This window comes from Vitis riparia, chromosome 15, assembly GCF_004353265.1.
Source record: "Vitis riparia cultivar Riparia Gloire de Montpellier isolate 1030 chromosome 15, EGFV_Vit.rip_1.0, whole genome shotgun sequence".
In the NCBI taxonomy this organism is placed as follows: domain Eukaryota; kingdom Viridiplantae; phylum Streptophyta; class Magnoliopsida; order Vitales; family Vitaceae; genus Vitis; species Vitis riparia.
This window is the reverse complement of record NC_048445.1, coordinates 3,051,820-3,067,105: the sequence shown is the minus strand read 5'-3', so window position 1 is coordinate 3,067,105 and position 15,286 is coordinate 3,051,820. Positions and strand designations below refer to the sequence as shown.

At 30.3% G+C, this 15,286-nt stretch overlaps 1 protein-coding gene across 1 annotated transcript; it reads right to left on the bottom strand.

The window, feature by feature from the left end:
- Nucleotides 1-4,545: 4,545 nt before the first annotated feature.
- Nucleotides 4,546-5,151, bottom strand: LOC117932602 (B3 domain-containing protein At1g05920-like). Its single transcript, XM_034853877.1, has one exon. It carries the CDS (start codon nucleotides 5,149-5,151, stop codon nucleotides 4,546-4,548), a length of 606 nt encoding a protein of 201 aa, XP_034709768.1.
- Between the last annotated feature and the right edge of the window lie 10,135 nt (nucleotides 5,152-15,286).

Below are 15,286 nucleotides of genomic sequence, written 5' to 3'. Positions count from 1 at the left end.
TAAATGAAATATTATCTTTTGACATATGGTTGTGTGTGTATGTGTGTTTTTTTCTTTTTTTTTGACCTAGAATTTCAAGCCCATTTGGGTGTAAAACACCCTAATGAGCAATGTGGAAATGTTCACCCTTTTATTTTCTAAAAGTTTAGATGCAGATATAGTTTTGTAGGGACCACGGGAAGATAAAAAAGTGTTCCAAAAAGCAAAAGAACCATAATAATGGTTGTTTTTAAATTTATATTACCCTTTTGACATGTACTAATTTGAGTTATGGACTTTTGTAAGTTCAATTATATTTTGTTAGTCTGTAAAACATTTTTGAAAATATTTTTTTTAACTTAGAGATTATTGTAAATATTTGAGCTTTTGGATAGGAAGATGACTAATGGATTTATCATACTTGTGAACATGAGATAGTGTAATGGTTGATTTTGGAAAAAAATAAAATAATATGTTATAGTAAATCTAAAAAAAATAAAAAAATAAAATTAAAATTCAGAGTATTTTGATTGATTATCAATATGGATAAGAATAATCCTTAGGATAAAATCTTTAACTTGGGGTAAGGAGTCAAGTTTTGAATTGCCCAAAATCAGGGCGCGAGAGATGGCGTGCTTCGGTGGTTGGTTCAAAGCGGCCCTTATGTTGGCAATAATGAATCACTTTAGATTCTTATAGTTTTCAAGCATGTTTGTTTGTTACTTTATCATAACGGTATAGTAGACAGCATAATGATACGTTATTTGAAGATGGGTTGAGGATTGGGACTGTAACAAGATGATAATATGCAACAAAAAGCCATTCCGTTATTCAAGGCAAAACACAGCTTCGAATCCGCCCTAAAAACTCCATAGCTCTACACAATCCACCTCTGCCTTCAGCCCGTTATCTTCCGCAAGCTTTCGCCACCCAGAATTCAGGACTACTTTATTCAAACTAACCCACTTCTTCAACCTTATAGTGTACTTCCCACCCCTCGGATCTACCACCATTACTTCAACGCCCCCTCCTCCTTCCACCTCCCTCTTCTCCTCCTCTGATAAGACCCCCCATAGCACCTCACTCTTTGGGACAAAAAATCGATTCTGACCCGCGTCAACGTCAAACCTGATCCCTCCCCTCCATGTTATGAATCATCTGCAGCAGTGGAAAAGGAAACAGGGCTGGAGGTAAAGGCGGTGAGATGAGGTTCGGGTTTTCTTAATTGCGCTCCTCCTCCTTTCAGGAACCAAATCTCTTCCAAATTTCATGGTGGACCTTCTCTTCTTTCCTCTCTTGGTTTCTTTTGGTTTTTCATTCGGCGTCATCTCCACTCGAAACAGTCTCATCATTGTACCAGAAAGAAAAAATCAATAGAATGCAAAAGACGAGAATGAAGAGCAGCTTGCATGCAAGTGTCTGATTTATAGAGAATACTGCAGAGTTGGGGTGAAGATATGAAAGGTGACGGCCAAATTTGAGAAGGAAAAGGAAAGTGGAAGATTCTGTTCGTTTGAAATGGAGATTTGTTTCTAATATCTGTGGGAAATACTAAAATCTTATTTCTAATTTTAATATTTTCATTGCAACGTACTTCTTAATCCAAGCCTTTCTTTCCTTTTTTCGATACAAATATTTATTTATAATTATCTGAAATTATTTAATTTTTAATTAATTATTCATTAAATTTAAAATAAATGTCATTCATATTATGATAAAAATGCTAATAATTTTACATGAAAAATGGTAACATGAAAAAATTTACTATATTGGATCCAAATAGATAATTAGAATTATTAAGATTTAGTTTACATATAATAATTTATTTATTAAAAGTTTATTTATTTTTAAATTATTTAATTTTTCACAAAAAAAAAGCAAAATGAATTTAAAGAAATGTATTAGAATGATTTATTGAATATAAATTCTTTTTAATTTTCTTTATTTTTTCTCTCTACTTTATTTCTCTCAAATTTTCCTTTAAATGAGAACCAAACATAATATAAAAATAATGATAATAAAGTAAAGCAAAGAAATATTCAAGTTAAAATTACTATATTAATAAAAGTAATAAAGATTGTTTACATATATTGATAATCAAATCAACCTTCAAACTTTAAAAAAAAACCCTAAGTCATTCTGTTGAGTTGATCATCAAGAACATAACACAATTGAACTTTACACGATTATCATCTTCTTCTTCAAAGATTAATTACTGGACGTTGGTCTCTCTTGACATTCAAGGCAAAACACAGCTTCGAATCTGCCCTAAAACTCCATAGCTCTACGCAATCCATCTCTGCCATCAACTCGTTATCTTCCACAAGCTTTCGCCACCCAGAATTCAGCACAACCTTATTCAAACTAACCCACTTCTTCAACCTCAAATTGTACTTCCAACCTCTCGGATCCACCACCATTGTTTCAACGCCCCCTCCTCCTTCCACCTGCGTCCTCTCCTCCTCAGTTAGCACCCCCCATAGCACTTCACTCTTTGGAATGAAAAATCGGTTCTGACCCGCATCAGTGTCTGACCGTTCTAGTATCTTTGTGGTAACAAAAACCTGATCCCTCCCCTCCATGTCATGAATCGCCTGCAGCAGTGGAAAAGGTAACGGGACTGGAGGTAAAGGTGGTGATGAGCTTCGGGTTTTCTTTATTTTGCTCCTCTTCCTTTCAGGAACAAGGTATCGTCCAAATAACCTCGCGGACTTTCTCTTCTTTGTTCGCTTCGTTTCTTGTTCCTTTTCCTTTGGCTCCATCTTCGTTTCTTGTTCTTTTTCCTTTGGCTCCATCTCCACTCCAAACAGTCTCATCTCGGCGTACCAGAAACAAAAATTGATAAAAACTAAGATAAGAGAATGAAGAGCTTGCATGCAATGGTATGAATTTATAGGGTATAGAGTTGGGTGAGGATATGAAATGCGATAGCCAAATTTGAGTAGAAAAAGGAAAGTGAAAGATTGTGTTTGTTTGGAAAGGAAATTTGTTTCTGATATCTGCAAGATATGAGTGAGGAAGAGTTTCTAAAAATCTTATTTCTAATCTTTATATTTTCATTGCAACATACTTCCTAATCCAACTCTTTCTTCGAATTATTTCCTTTTCCGATACAACTACTTATTTTTTTTAAGTACATTTTTAATTATCTGAAATCCTTTAATTTTTTTTTTTTAATTTATGGCACAATTTTTTTATAGGCATTTCCATTTAATTTCTAATATATATATAGATTTTTTTTGAAAATTTGTACCTGACTTTTTTTATGTTCTCCATTATTGACGTAACAAATGTATTATTCTTCATATAAAATTAGAATTATTATGGTAACGTCTAAATATATATTTATTTTTAAATAAAATTAATAATAACTTTTAAATTAAATAAAATAGGATGTCTTATATAAAAAGTAGCAATTTATATGCTATATTATTAAAAAATCTTTATCAAAATTTTTAAAATTTAAGTTAATGATTTTCTTTATATTAGTATATTTCAGTAGTTTTTAATTTTTTTTAAAGCAATGTCTATGATTTAAATAAGAGTTCTATTTTTTATTTTTGTTTTAAAATAGAAAATAAAGTACAATTATGATTCTTGAGATTAGTTTAGACTAAACCTAATAGATTTTTCTATAGAAAAATTTGTATTTTGTTAAAATGATTCCATTTATATTTGAATATTTGGCATGACTAAACCTAATTATGAATTTTTTTTTGAACAAGATGCCTTGTTATCAACAACTCCTTGACAATAAGTAAAATAACTCCCCTAGCCCCCTTCCCCCTATCCCTTTTTTGAATTATTTCATTTCATCCATATAAATCATAACTAACATATATGTGAAATATTATTTTTGTTTATTTAAAAAAAATATTATAAAGTTTTGCTTTGCAAGTTTATTTATTTATTTAAAATCATCATATCTTTTGGTTATGTTTGGTTCTAAAAACTATTAGGGATAGAAAAAATAATGTAAAAAAAATTATTATTTCATATTTGATTGTTCCATGAAAAATATAAAAGAAAATCAAATATAATAAAAACTAATTAAAAAATTATATATTTTTAAATTATTTAATCTTTATATTGATAAGTTAAAATAAATAAAATGAGTTTGAAGTAGTAAATAAAAATAATTTATTAACTTTTAATCTAATTTTTGTTTTTCTTTACTTTTCTTTAATAATTTTTTCCCTTGTGTTTTCCCTCAAATTTTCCGGGAAGCTCTAATACATCACCATAATAATTAAAGAAAATAAATTGAACTCCAATAATTATATAATAGCAATAATGATAATCAAATAAAGAAAAGAAATACGTAGTTAGATTAAACAATTACTATATTAATAAGAGTGATAAAGATTGTTTACATATATTGATAATCAAATCAACCTTCAAACTTTCAAAAAAAACCCCAGTCATTCTGTTGAGTTGATCATCAACAACTTAATGCAAAAACTAAAAACAAGAATCAGTAACATAACACAGACTCAACATCAAGAACTATGCACAATTGCTCTTTACAACTTCATCTTCTTCTTCTTCTTCTTCTTCAAGCATTAATTACTGGACTTGTCTCTTGACATTCAAGGCAAAACACAGCTTCGAGTCCGCCCTGAAACTCCACAGCTCTACACAATCCAGCTCTGCCTTCAGGTCGTTGCCCTCCACAAGCTTTCGCCACCCAGAATTCAGCACTATCATGTTTAAACTAACCCACTTCTTCAACCTCATATCGTGCTTCCCACCTTTCGGATCCACCACCATTACTTCAACGCCCCCGCCTCCTTCCACCTGCCTCCTCTCCTCCTCAGATAAGACCTCCCATAGCACCTCATTCTTTGGAATGAAAAATCTGTTCTGACCCGCATCAGTGTCTGACCATTCTAGTATCTTTCTGGTAATAAAAACCTGATCCTTCCCCTCCATGTCATGAATCGTCTGCAGCAGTGGAGAAGGTAACGGGGCTGGAGGTAAAGGCGGTGATGAGGTTCGGGTTTTCTTGATTGCGCTCCTCCTCCTTTCAGGTCGCTTGGTTTCTTGTTTAGGAGGCTCCATCTTCATTCCTTCTTCTTTTTTATTGGGCGCCATCTCCACTCCAAACAGTCTGATGATCTTCACCTCTTCGTTTTGATTCGGCTGCATCTTCACTCCAAACAGTGTGATCATCGTAGCGTGGCAGAAACAAAAAATGGATGAAAAGTAAGAGAAGAGAATGAAGAGTTTGCATGCGAGGGTCTGATTTTACAGGGTGTAAAGTTGGGTTTGAGTTCAAAAAGGAAAGTGGAAGATTGTTTTAGTTTGGAAAGGAGATTTGTTTCTAATATCTCCAATAATATGAGTGAGGAAGAGTTTCTAAAATCTTATTTCTAATTTTGATATTTTCAACTCTTTCTTTCCTTCTCCAATACAAATATTTATTTTATATATAGAAACTGTATTTTTAATTATATAAAGTCCTTTAATTTTAATTTTTTCTAGTTTATCATTTCCTTTTTCTATATAAATATTTATCATTTCAATGCGTGAGAAGTATATTTTTAGTAACCTATAATTAATATGAGCCCATTTAAAAATAATAATAATAAAAATGATTCAAAACAACTGGCACAATAATTATTATTTTATGTATTAATTTTTGTAATTTATATTTAAAATCCAAATTAATAGCATGCAGAATATATTTTTTCATGGGTCTATGTTATTTTATGAAAACAATATTTTATTTATTTCTTATGAAAATGAACAAAAAAAATATATTGGGTAAGGAAGAATGACTTCATTAGAAGTCTTCTATTTTTAGACCTACATAGAACGTAACCGAGTAAAATTATAAAACTTGTGGTTGGTTTATAATTTACACCTAATTTAAATTAAAAGGAAAGAGCTAGATTGTGGTTTTTTTTTTTTGTTTTTTTATTTTTTTTTTTTTCGATTCCTCATTTAATCTAGTGTATTTAATTTAGAGTTTGTGGATTTTGTATATATGGATTTTGGGAAGTTAAAAATAGCTAATTTAATTTATTGGCTAATTATGAATATATGAGTTATAAAATGATGTATATATTATATACAAAAATTGAATTTATATTAAAGGTATTTTTTCAAGAAACACGTTTCATAATTCTATAAAATTAAATTTATGTTAAAAATATTTCTTCAAAAGATACTTTTTCATAATTTTTTTATTAGTCATACACATTAAAAATAAATAAATTTATATGAAAAAAAAAAATCTCATTTCTATAGTACCATAAAATCAAAATTTATATTAAAGGTGTCTCTTAAAAAAACATATTTCACAATTTTCATATCAGTTACATAATGAAAAAAAAATTGAATTTACATTGAAGTACACTTCTATAAAATTGAATTTATCCTTAATGTGATTTTTATATTAGTTACCCGTCGAAAAAATTAAATTTATACTAAAAGTGTTTTTTTCGAAGGAAAACCTTTCAATGTAAATTTAATTTTATGGAATTATGAAAAATATCTTTTAAAAAGACATTTTTAGCATAAATTCAATTATTTCAATTAATAACTAATACAAAAATCATTGAAGGTATCTCTTGGAGAGACACCTTTAATATAAATTTAATTTTTTAAAATTGTAAAAAGTGTCTTTTAAGGTGATATTTTTAGTATAAATTCATTTTTTTTATTATGCAACTGATATGAAAATTATGAAATATTTCTCTTTAAAAGATACTTTTAATATAAATTCGATTTTATAGAATTATAAAAAGTGTTTCTTGAAAAGACACTTTTAAAGTAAATTTAATTTTTTTAACGTGTATTATTAATATAAAAATTATAAAAGGTGTCTCTTCGAGATACCTTTAATATAAATTCAATTTTTTAAACGTATATCATTAATATAAAAATGACTGAAGGTGTTTTTGAAATATATTTTTAAAGTGATAAAAAGTGTCATAGATTTGAAAATATTTTTTAAAATTAATTTTAAATTCACAATACAATGACCAAAAATCCCACGTCAAGGGATTGCTTGATTCTCAAATTTATGTAAAAAGGAAATCACGAGCCTATATGAATAATCGAAACAAACTATTTCTTATCATTTTTATCTTAAAAAAAAAAAATTATATTTTTATATTTCCAATTTTTTTCAAGAACCATCAATTACTTTACTCTTTTAGACTTTTCAAATCAAACAATTTTGTTTGATGTCCAATTAGACAAATCACACTGTGGGTGTTCATGGACTGAACTTGATAGGTTCGGATAAACGTGTTATTCAAATTTTGGGTCAAATATTCAAATATTTTAAAATAAAACCTAAAAGAACAGCTTATACTAAAATATTTGAAATGCATTAAGAATTTACACTTAAAAATAAGTGGGTCTTAAATTTTGTTAAGGATTGGAAAATTTTTTATTATGTAATAATTAAAACTTTGACAGGCTTTTAGAAGTCATTGTTATTTGCAGAGTAACGTGAGGAATTTGATATAAATATTTATTAAAATGTCATGGTTTTGAGACTATTTTCAAATTTATACTACTTTGATATTAAAAAATATGATTTTGAAAAATATTTAATAAAATATATCAATTTTTAACTAATTTCAAATATAAAGCATTTTTTATGATAGTAATAAGAAGTTTTCTTTTGAATAAATAATTTTAATTTAAATATGAAAATTGCCTTTTAAGAAGATAATTTTAAAATAGTAATGAAATTGTTTCTAAATTTTTTTTAACCGGATTGCAAATTAAAATTTTTTTTTGAATTATGATATTTTAAAAATTATTATTATTTTTAAATTACTGTGTGTTTTTTGAAATCCTTGAATCCCACATGCTTTGGAGAGAGAAGAGAATAAGATAATACCTAAACTCGAGATGAGAAAAAAACGAAATTTAAACTCACCACTGACCCAAGTTAGTATTATCACAAACTCGTGGTACTAGAAATAAAAAGGATGAGTAATTTGAAAAATATAAAACACTCGTCCTATTATCACCCCTAGATTATAAGGTTCCGGTTGTAGAAATGGGATAGAATATTGCCACCTCATTACATCAATCCTCGTTACAAGCAATGATCCTCATCACCTTTGTCTCTACTCATGTATTGAAGTGGAATAAACTTCAACTTTGATAGCAGAAAATGTGGGAAAAGTCCAGAGAAGAATTTGACAAAGCATGGGAAAAGTCCACATGCTTTGGAGAGAGAAGATGATGACATCGTCTTTATTTGTACAGCTCAGCAATATGAATTCCACTGAAGAAAACAAACGTGGGCGATCTTCGGGATCTTTTGTTTTGTGCTGTTGTAGGAATGTATTATATATTATTATTTTTACGATTTAGCTTTAATTAAATTAATTATAATAAATATCTATGTAAATATTTATGAGAAAAACAAGATAATAAAATAAATTAATTTTAATTATTTTCCTTTCAAATTTCATTTAATTGATAGTTAAGAATAAAAAAAACTACAAATGAAAATATTATACATATATCATCATTTATTTTATATAATTAAATATATTTGAATTAAATAGATGGTATTTTTAATATTAGATATATTTTTAAATTAGATGTATTATTATCAAATTTGACAATATTATTTTTGAATAATATTTAATATAATTTAATAATAAATAAACACCAATCAAATTCATTTTTTTTATTGACACGTACTTTATTATTGTTGACAAATTATATTATATATATTAAGTTTTTTTCTATAAAATAATTTCAAAACATTTATTATTACTCTCTTAGAATTTTTTTGGAACATTTTTTATAAGTTCTAATCCATTTTTACTCATTCATATCTTGTATTAAAATATTTACTAATATTTTTCAATATATCTATAAAATCAAATTATTGACATATCAAAACTAATATTTTTATCTTTAAGTACAAAGAATAATATAAAATCTTCCATCAATAATTATTTTTTGTTCTAATTTAATCACCCAAAATATACTAAAATATTTGAGATGAACATTCAATCATGTAATGACTAATGAGTTGCTGATTTTTATTTATTTGTAATAAATAGGAAATTTTCAGATGTGTTGAATTAAACCCTAAAAACAAGGTGGTCAGAGTTATTAATCAATTTAATAATTCATCAAGCTCTGTTCAAAGTGTGCTTTTTGACTAAAGCGCTTCAAGGAATTCTAGGCAGGAGATCAGTGTGTAGAAAATTTTATTTTCTTGGCGGCCAAATGAGTGGGGTTTGTTGGAATATTCCTATTTTTATGCTATGAAAATGCTGAGACAAACTTGAATTCGTGGGACACTTTAATTTAGAAGGTCTCATCTTGGTAGGGGGTCCCCAAGGGCCATCCTTCCCCCCTTTGGCTTTTGTAAATTCATGGAATGTTACCAAATTTCACTTGCTGATTTTGATTCATGTGAGATGATGAGATTTAGGCCAATGGGGTGATATCAAAATAACCACACTATAGGGAATTCAGATAAGACCTAGGTATTTGTGGCAATGTGGGCAGTTGGCAATGCCAACTAGTGTGGAACTAAAAAAATACATATTCCAACATTCTTGGTTTCCGTTATCTGAACTCATACAAAGAAAGCGACATTATCCGATTCAGTGAATCAACCGGTGAAGAAAATCCCATTTAATTTGTATCAATTAATTAGGTTGGAATTGATTTGTAGATGGAAACTTCCTCATAACAACCCCCATATAAATAATCTCACCAAACTCCGTCCACATCTGGGAAACAAAAGTCAAATTTTCACACCTAGTTCAAAACAAAAAGCTTAGTTTCGGATATGCGGGCCAACTTCTCTTAGAGTCAAAGGGTCAACTTTAACCCAAACAAATTTCATATTTAGTGTTAGTGTGTCACTCATTGTCAACCATCGATGTCCTGTCGTTCTTTCTGATGATGCCCACGGATGCTCCCACCAAGACCCACACCTCCATCTTCAATATATATATATATATATATATATATATTTTAAATTAATTTAAAAAAAAAATAATAATAAAGATGGTGACAATTTTGAACAAAATATTTAAAAGTGAGCCAAAATCCACATTTGTTTTATTGAAAAGGTTATTTTTAACCCAAACTCCTTTGGAAAGGGTAGAACGCAGAGTTTAAAATGGTTGTAGAGGTAGTGAACTGTTTAGGTTTTTGGATAATATCCATGGGAAATCTATCCATGTCTTTCTTTCCTTTTGATACAAAGAAAATCCATCTAAAAAATGAAGCCAACTGGTTTCCACCGTATAGGGAATCATCTTGGTCCAATCTTCAATCCCTAAGAAAGAAGGTGAGGTGAGGACAAAATACCCCACACATTTTAATTAAAAAAAAACATAAAACATGAAATTAATCGAAGAAAATAGAACAAATAAGATAGATAAGGCCGATCACACGCGTTATCTTCTTCCAGATCGTTTGGAAGAAGTCCCAGCCAATGATCGAATTACAATTAACGTTTACACCAATCATCTATTTAATTATTTCAAAAGAAATCATGACTAAAGCCCATAGCTGACAATCTTCATCGTCATTCTCGCATATTTCACTCACACATGCATATTTCAAAATACAACCGAACTGCAATGACGGACCAACAGAACTGCAATGATAGTCTAGTACCTTTATACCTGGATTCTTCAAAATTAATAATACATCATGGATGGTTTTGTCTCTCCACACCCAAAGCAAAGCACAGCTTCGAACCCACTCTAAAACTCCACAACATACAATCGATCCCCGCTTCCAGGTTATTATCCCTCACAAGCTTCATCCAACCAGAATTTAACACAAGCATACCCAAACGACGCCAGATCCTCAACTTCATCTCATTCCTGTTCCCTCTCGGATCCACCACTTCAACTTCAACGTACCCTTCTGGTCTCACCAGCTCCCTCTGCTCCTCCTCCGACAACTGGCCCCACAGCACCACACCGTTGGTGATGAGAAGCCGACTCAGATGCCTACTCACATCGGATGGTGTCAACGTCTTTCTCATCGCCAAAGCCAGGCCACACCCCCTCATGCGTTCAAGGGTATGCCGCATTGCTTCTTCTTCATCCAACACCAATGTCGTAGTACCAAGCAGGCAGACGGTCTGCATTTTAATTGCAGGAATTGATAGAAAGCAAAAGACGAGAGCATAAGGTCTGAGCTTCTGTTTGTTATATATAGACACTTCACAATTGTGTGCAGTGGGTTTGACAATTGTGAACACAATTCAACATGAAAGACAAGAGATCACAATTCAACCTTTGTTTATTTCATACCGTTTTCCATGAAAGACAAAAGATGTCAGATTGACACTTCACAATTGTGTGCGGTGGGTTTAACAATTGTGAATACAAGTCAACCTTTGTTTATTTCATGAAAGACAAGAGATCACAATTCAACCTTTCCATGAAAGACAAGAGATGTCTGATTATAATGACAAGAGAATAACATCATAATAAAAAACAAAAGACTAACTTTAGCTTTAACGAAAGATATTTAAAAATTAGTTTAGTGCCTAAATGTTTATTATTGTCATCTTATATATAAGGGAGCAGGTAAAACTATAAATTGTTTAGTTAAGAGATAAAAGCATATGTAACATAGAATCTATTATTTAAATATATATATATATATATATATATATATATATATATATATATATATATATATATATATATATATATTTATAACATAAAATATATTATTTGATAGTCAAAATTTTCTACAAAAATTATAAAATTTAAATTTCAAGATTATTATGATTTATTTTTTAATAATATTTATAAATATTCTATTTCATATTCTCTTTCTATTAAAAAAACATTATTTATTATATAACAAAGAATGTGACACATCTTTATAATAAAGTCAATGTCATGTTGGAAAAGATACACAAAGATCCGGGGGGGGGGGGGGGGGGGGGGGGTGTTGTTGTTTTGTGGAGGCGGGGCGGGGCGTGGGGATGATGTAAGGTTTGGGGGGTGATGAAAACGGGGGGGAGGTGGTGGTGCCAGGTAAGGACGTGGAATTTAGGAGCAAAAAGATTGAAACACGAGGCGGGGCGGGGCTAAGGTTGGGGTTGATGAAAACATACATGTACGGGGGTGATGTAAGATGGTATGTAGTGGGGGTGATGTAGTTGCAACTTGCACATAGGACAACAAAAGATTTTCTCATAAAGCATATTTTCCTAACTAAAATAAAAAAGAACGGGGACAAGGTAACTCTTACACAAAACTCATCTTTTTTATTTATTTTTTATTTTTATGTTAATCTAATGTGGTAAAGAAATATTTTTACCCATTTAAAAATTTTCTATTATTGATTTCATTTTTAGAATTATTGAGGTTTCTTAAATTCTTCGTACCTCTTTTAATTTTTTAGAATTTTTGGAGTTTAAATTTTTTGGTATCATTTGAACACCCACTAGGTGTAATAAACCTATTTAAACAATATCACAATCATACAAAGTCCCAATTTTTTTTTTTTAAATTCAAAGAAGTGAAGAATAGGAAAAAAAAATAAAAAATAGGAAGGGTACGAAAAATATGAAGATTCCTCATATTCTTCGTACCCTTACTAATTTTTTAGTATTTTTAGAGTTTGAGTTTTTCTGGGCATTATTTGAACACCCTAAGTGTAATGAAGTTATTTAAACAATATCAAAGTCATATAAAGTCCCAAAAAAAATTTTAAAACATTAAATAAGTAAAGAATGGGGAGGGTACAAAGAATATGAGAAATCCTCACATTCTTTGTCTCGTTGCTAATTTTTTTTTAGTATTTTTCGATTTTGATTTTTCTGGGTATCATTTGAACACTCCCGAAATGTAATAAACTCATTTAAACAATATCAAAGTCATAAGAAATCCACAAAAAAAAATTAAAACATCAAAGAAGTGAAGAATGGAGAGGGTACGAAGAATCTAAGGATTCCTCACATTCTTTGTACCCTTACTAATTTTTTAGTATTTTTGGAGTTTGAGTTTTTCTCAATGTTTTAAAAACCGGACCGATCATTGAATCGGAAAAGTTACCGGTTCACGGTTCACTAGTCGGACCGCCGGTCGAACCGCTATCGAACCGGTGACGTCATAAATATATATTTTATTATTTTATATAATATAAAAAATTAATAAATTAATAAATTCTATGTAAATTTTGACAGCATCTACTTTGTTTATTGAGTAACTTGAGTTTTGTCACAAAATTTTTTACCTGTAGAAGTCATCAATTATCATATATAATAATAAAAAAAAAAAGATGAATATTTAGATATAAATTAGAAAAATATTTTTGATAATACTAAATAATAAAAAATTCATTTAGAAGAAATTGTCAAAATTCATTAACAACATGTCAAAATTCATAAGGTGGTCTAGAAATTGTTTAATTTTAATATCCATCATTCCATCAATATAATTAATAATTTCTCAAATTTCTCTAAATAATAAAAAATTCCTCAAAATTCTCAAAGACTCAAAGTTCTCTAATTATTAGATATCAATCCAAGGAAGAAAATATCGACCGAAATATCGTGTATTGAAGGGTTTCGACACGATATTTCTCCAGGTCCGGCGATATATTGGTGATTTGGCGATAAATTGGCAATTTTTCTCCGATATATCGCGCGATCAACGTGGGTCAGACGCGCTACAGTACCTCTCCAAGTCTCCATTTGCCTGCTGCCGAGGGGATTTGAACCCCAAACCAAAAGGTTTGGGGTTCACGCACTTACCACCTGGGCTAAGTCCCCTTTTGATATATAGTATGCAACAACTATATATATACTTAAATTCATTATATAAAGAAAATATAAGAATATTTTAAAGAGCAAATTAATTATAATTATTTTATAATTAAATGCAAAGTCTTTTAATTAATTACCAAAAATATAAAAATTATATAATTTTCTTCATAATGTTTTTAATATCATTAATAATTAATTAAATATTAAAAAATTATATATATATCATTATTCATTTTATATTGTTTAATACAATTGAATTAAATGGATCATATTTTAATACTAATATATATTTTAAAATTAGACATATTATAATCAAATATCATAATATTAGGTGTAATTTAATAATAAATGTACACTTATAAAATTCATATTTTTATCGATGCATACGATATTATTATCAAATATGATAAATCATGTTATACATATATCAAAATTTTCAATAAAATAACTTTAAAATGTCTATTATACTTCTAATTATATTATTATGAGGTTTTTCTTGCATTTCCATGAGTTTTTAACAATTTTAAGCCTACCAATAATATCTACCGATATATCTCCGATATATCCAAAAATATCTCCGATATATCCAAAAATATCTCCGATATATCCGATATATCCGTAAAATCGAATTACCGATATATCCGTGATTACCGATATTTTCATCCTTGTATCAATCCAAAGTTCCAAACCATTATAAAATATTAAAATCCCTCAAAGTTGTATAATGGAAAGTGGAAAGTTGGAAACAAACCGAGAATGCCGAGAAGCAGGGCCACGAAGGTTGCGAAGAGAGAAGAGGGCGGGCTGCCGGCGGGACTGTTGTGGCTTGTGGGCGTCGCGAGCTGCCGGAGGTGCTGCTGTGGGTGTCGCGAGTTGCCGGTGGTGCTGCTGTGGGCGTCACGAGCCGTCGACGGTGCTGCTGTGGCCTTATGGGCGTCGTGAGCTGCAGCGGGGTTGCTGTGGGGGTCGCAGCTGCCGTCGTGGTTGCCGTCAAGGCTGTTGTGGGCGTCGCGGCTGCCGGGGGACCTGTTGTCTTGTGGGTGTCGTGGCTGACGGCAGGCCGAGGAGGAAGGGTTGGAGGCTTGGAGGTTGCTGGTCTTAATTTTGCTTATATAAGCAACAAAAAACGACGTCGTTTGATGCTTTAAAAAAAAAAAAATTTAAATTCATTTGAACCGACTGGTTCCCTCAGAACCGGCCGGTTCGTCTGGTTCACGGGTTGGACCGCCGGTTCAAGCGGTCCAATCCCGGTTCGGTCTCCATTCGGTCTAGTGACTGGACCGAACCGGAACGGTGACCGGTCGGGGGTCCAATCGATTGGACCGGTCGGTCCGGTCCGATTTTTAAAACCATGGTTTTTCTAGACATCATTTGAACACCCACTAAGTATAATGAAACTATTTAAACAATATCAAAGTCATATGAAGTCTCAAAAATTTTTTTAAAACATCAAAAGAATGAAAAATTGGGAGAGTACGAAAAATGTGAGGATACTTTACATGCTTTGTACCCTTTTTAATTTTTTAATATTTTTGGATTTTTGATTTTTTTTTTTTAGGC

Bases quoted from the DNA above. Each gene is read 5' to 3' on its own strand.
- LOC117932602 (XM_034853877.1), bottom strand. From the start codon at position 5,151: ATGATCACACTGTTTGGAGTGAAGATGCAGCCGAATCAAAACGAAGAG.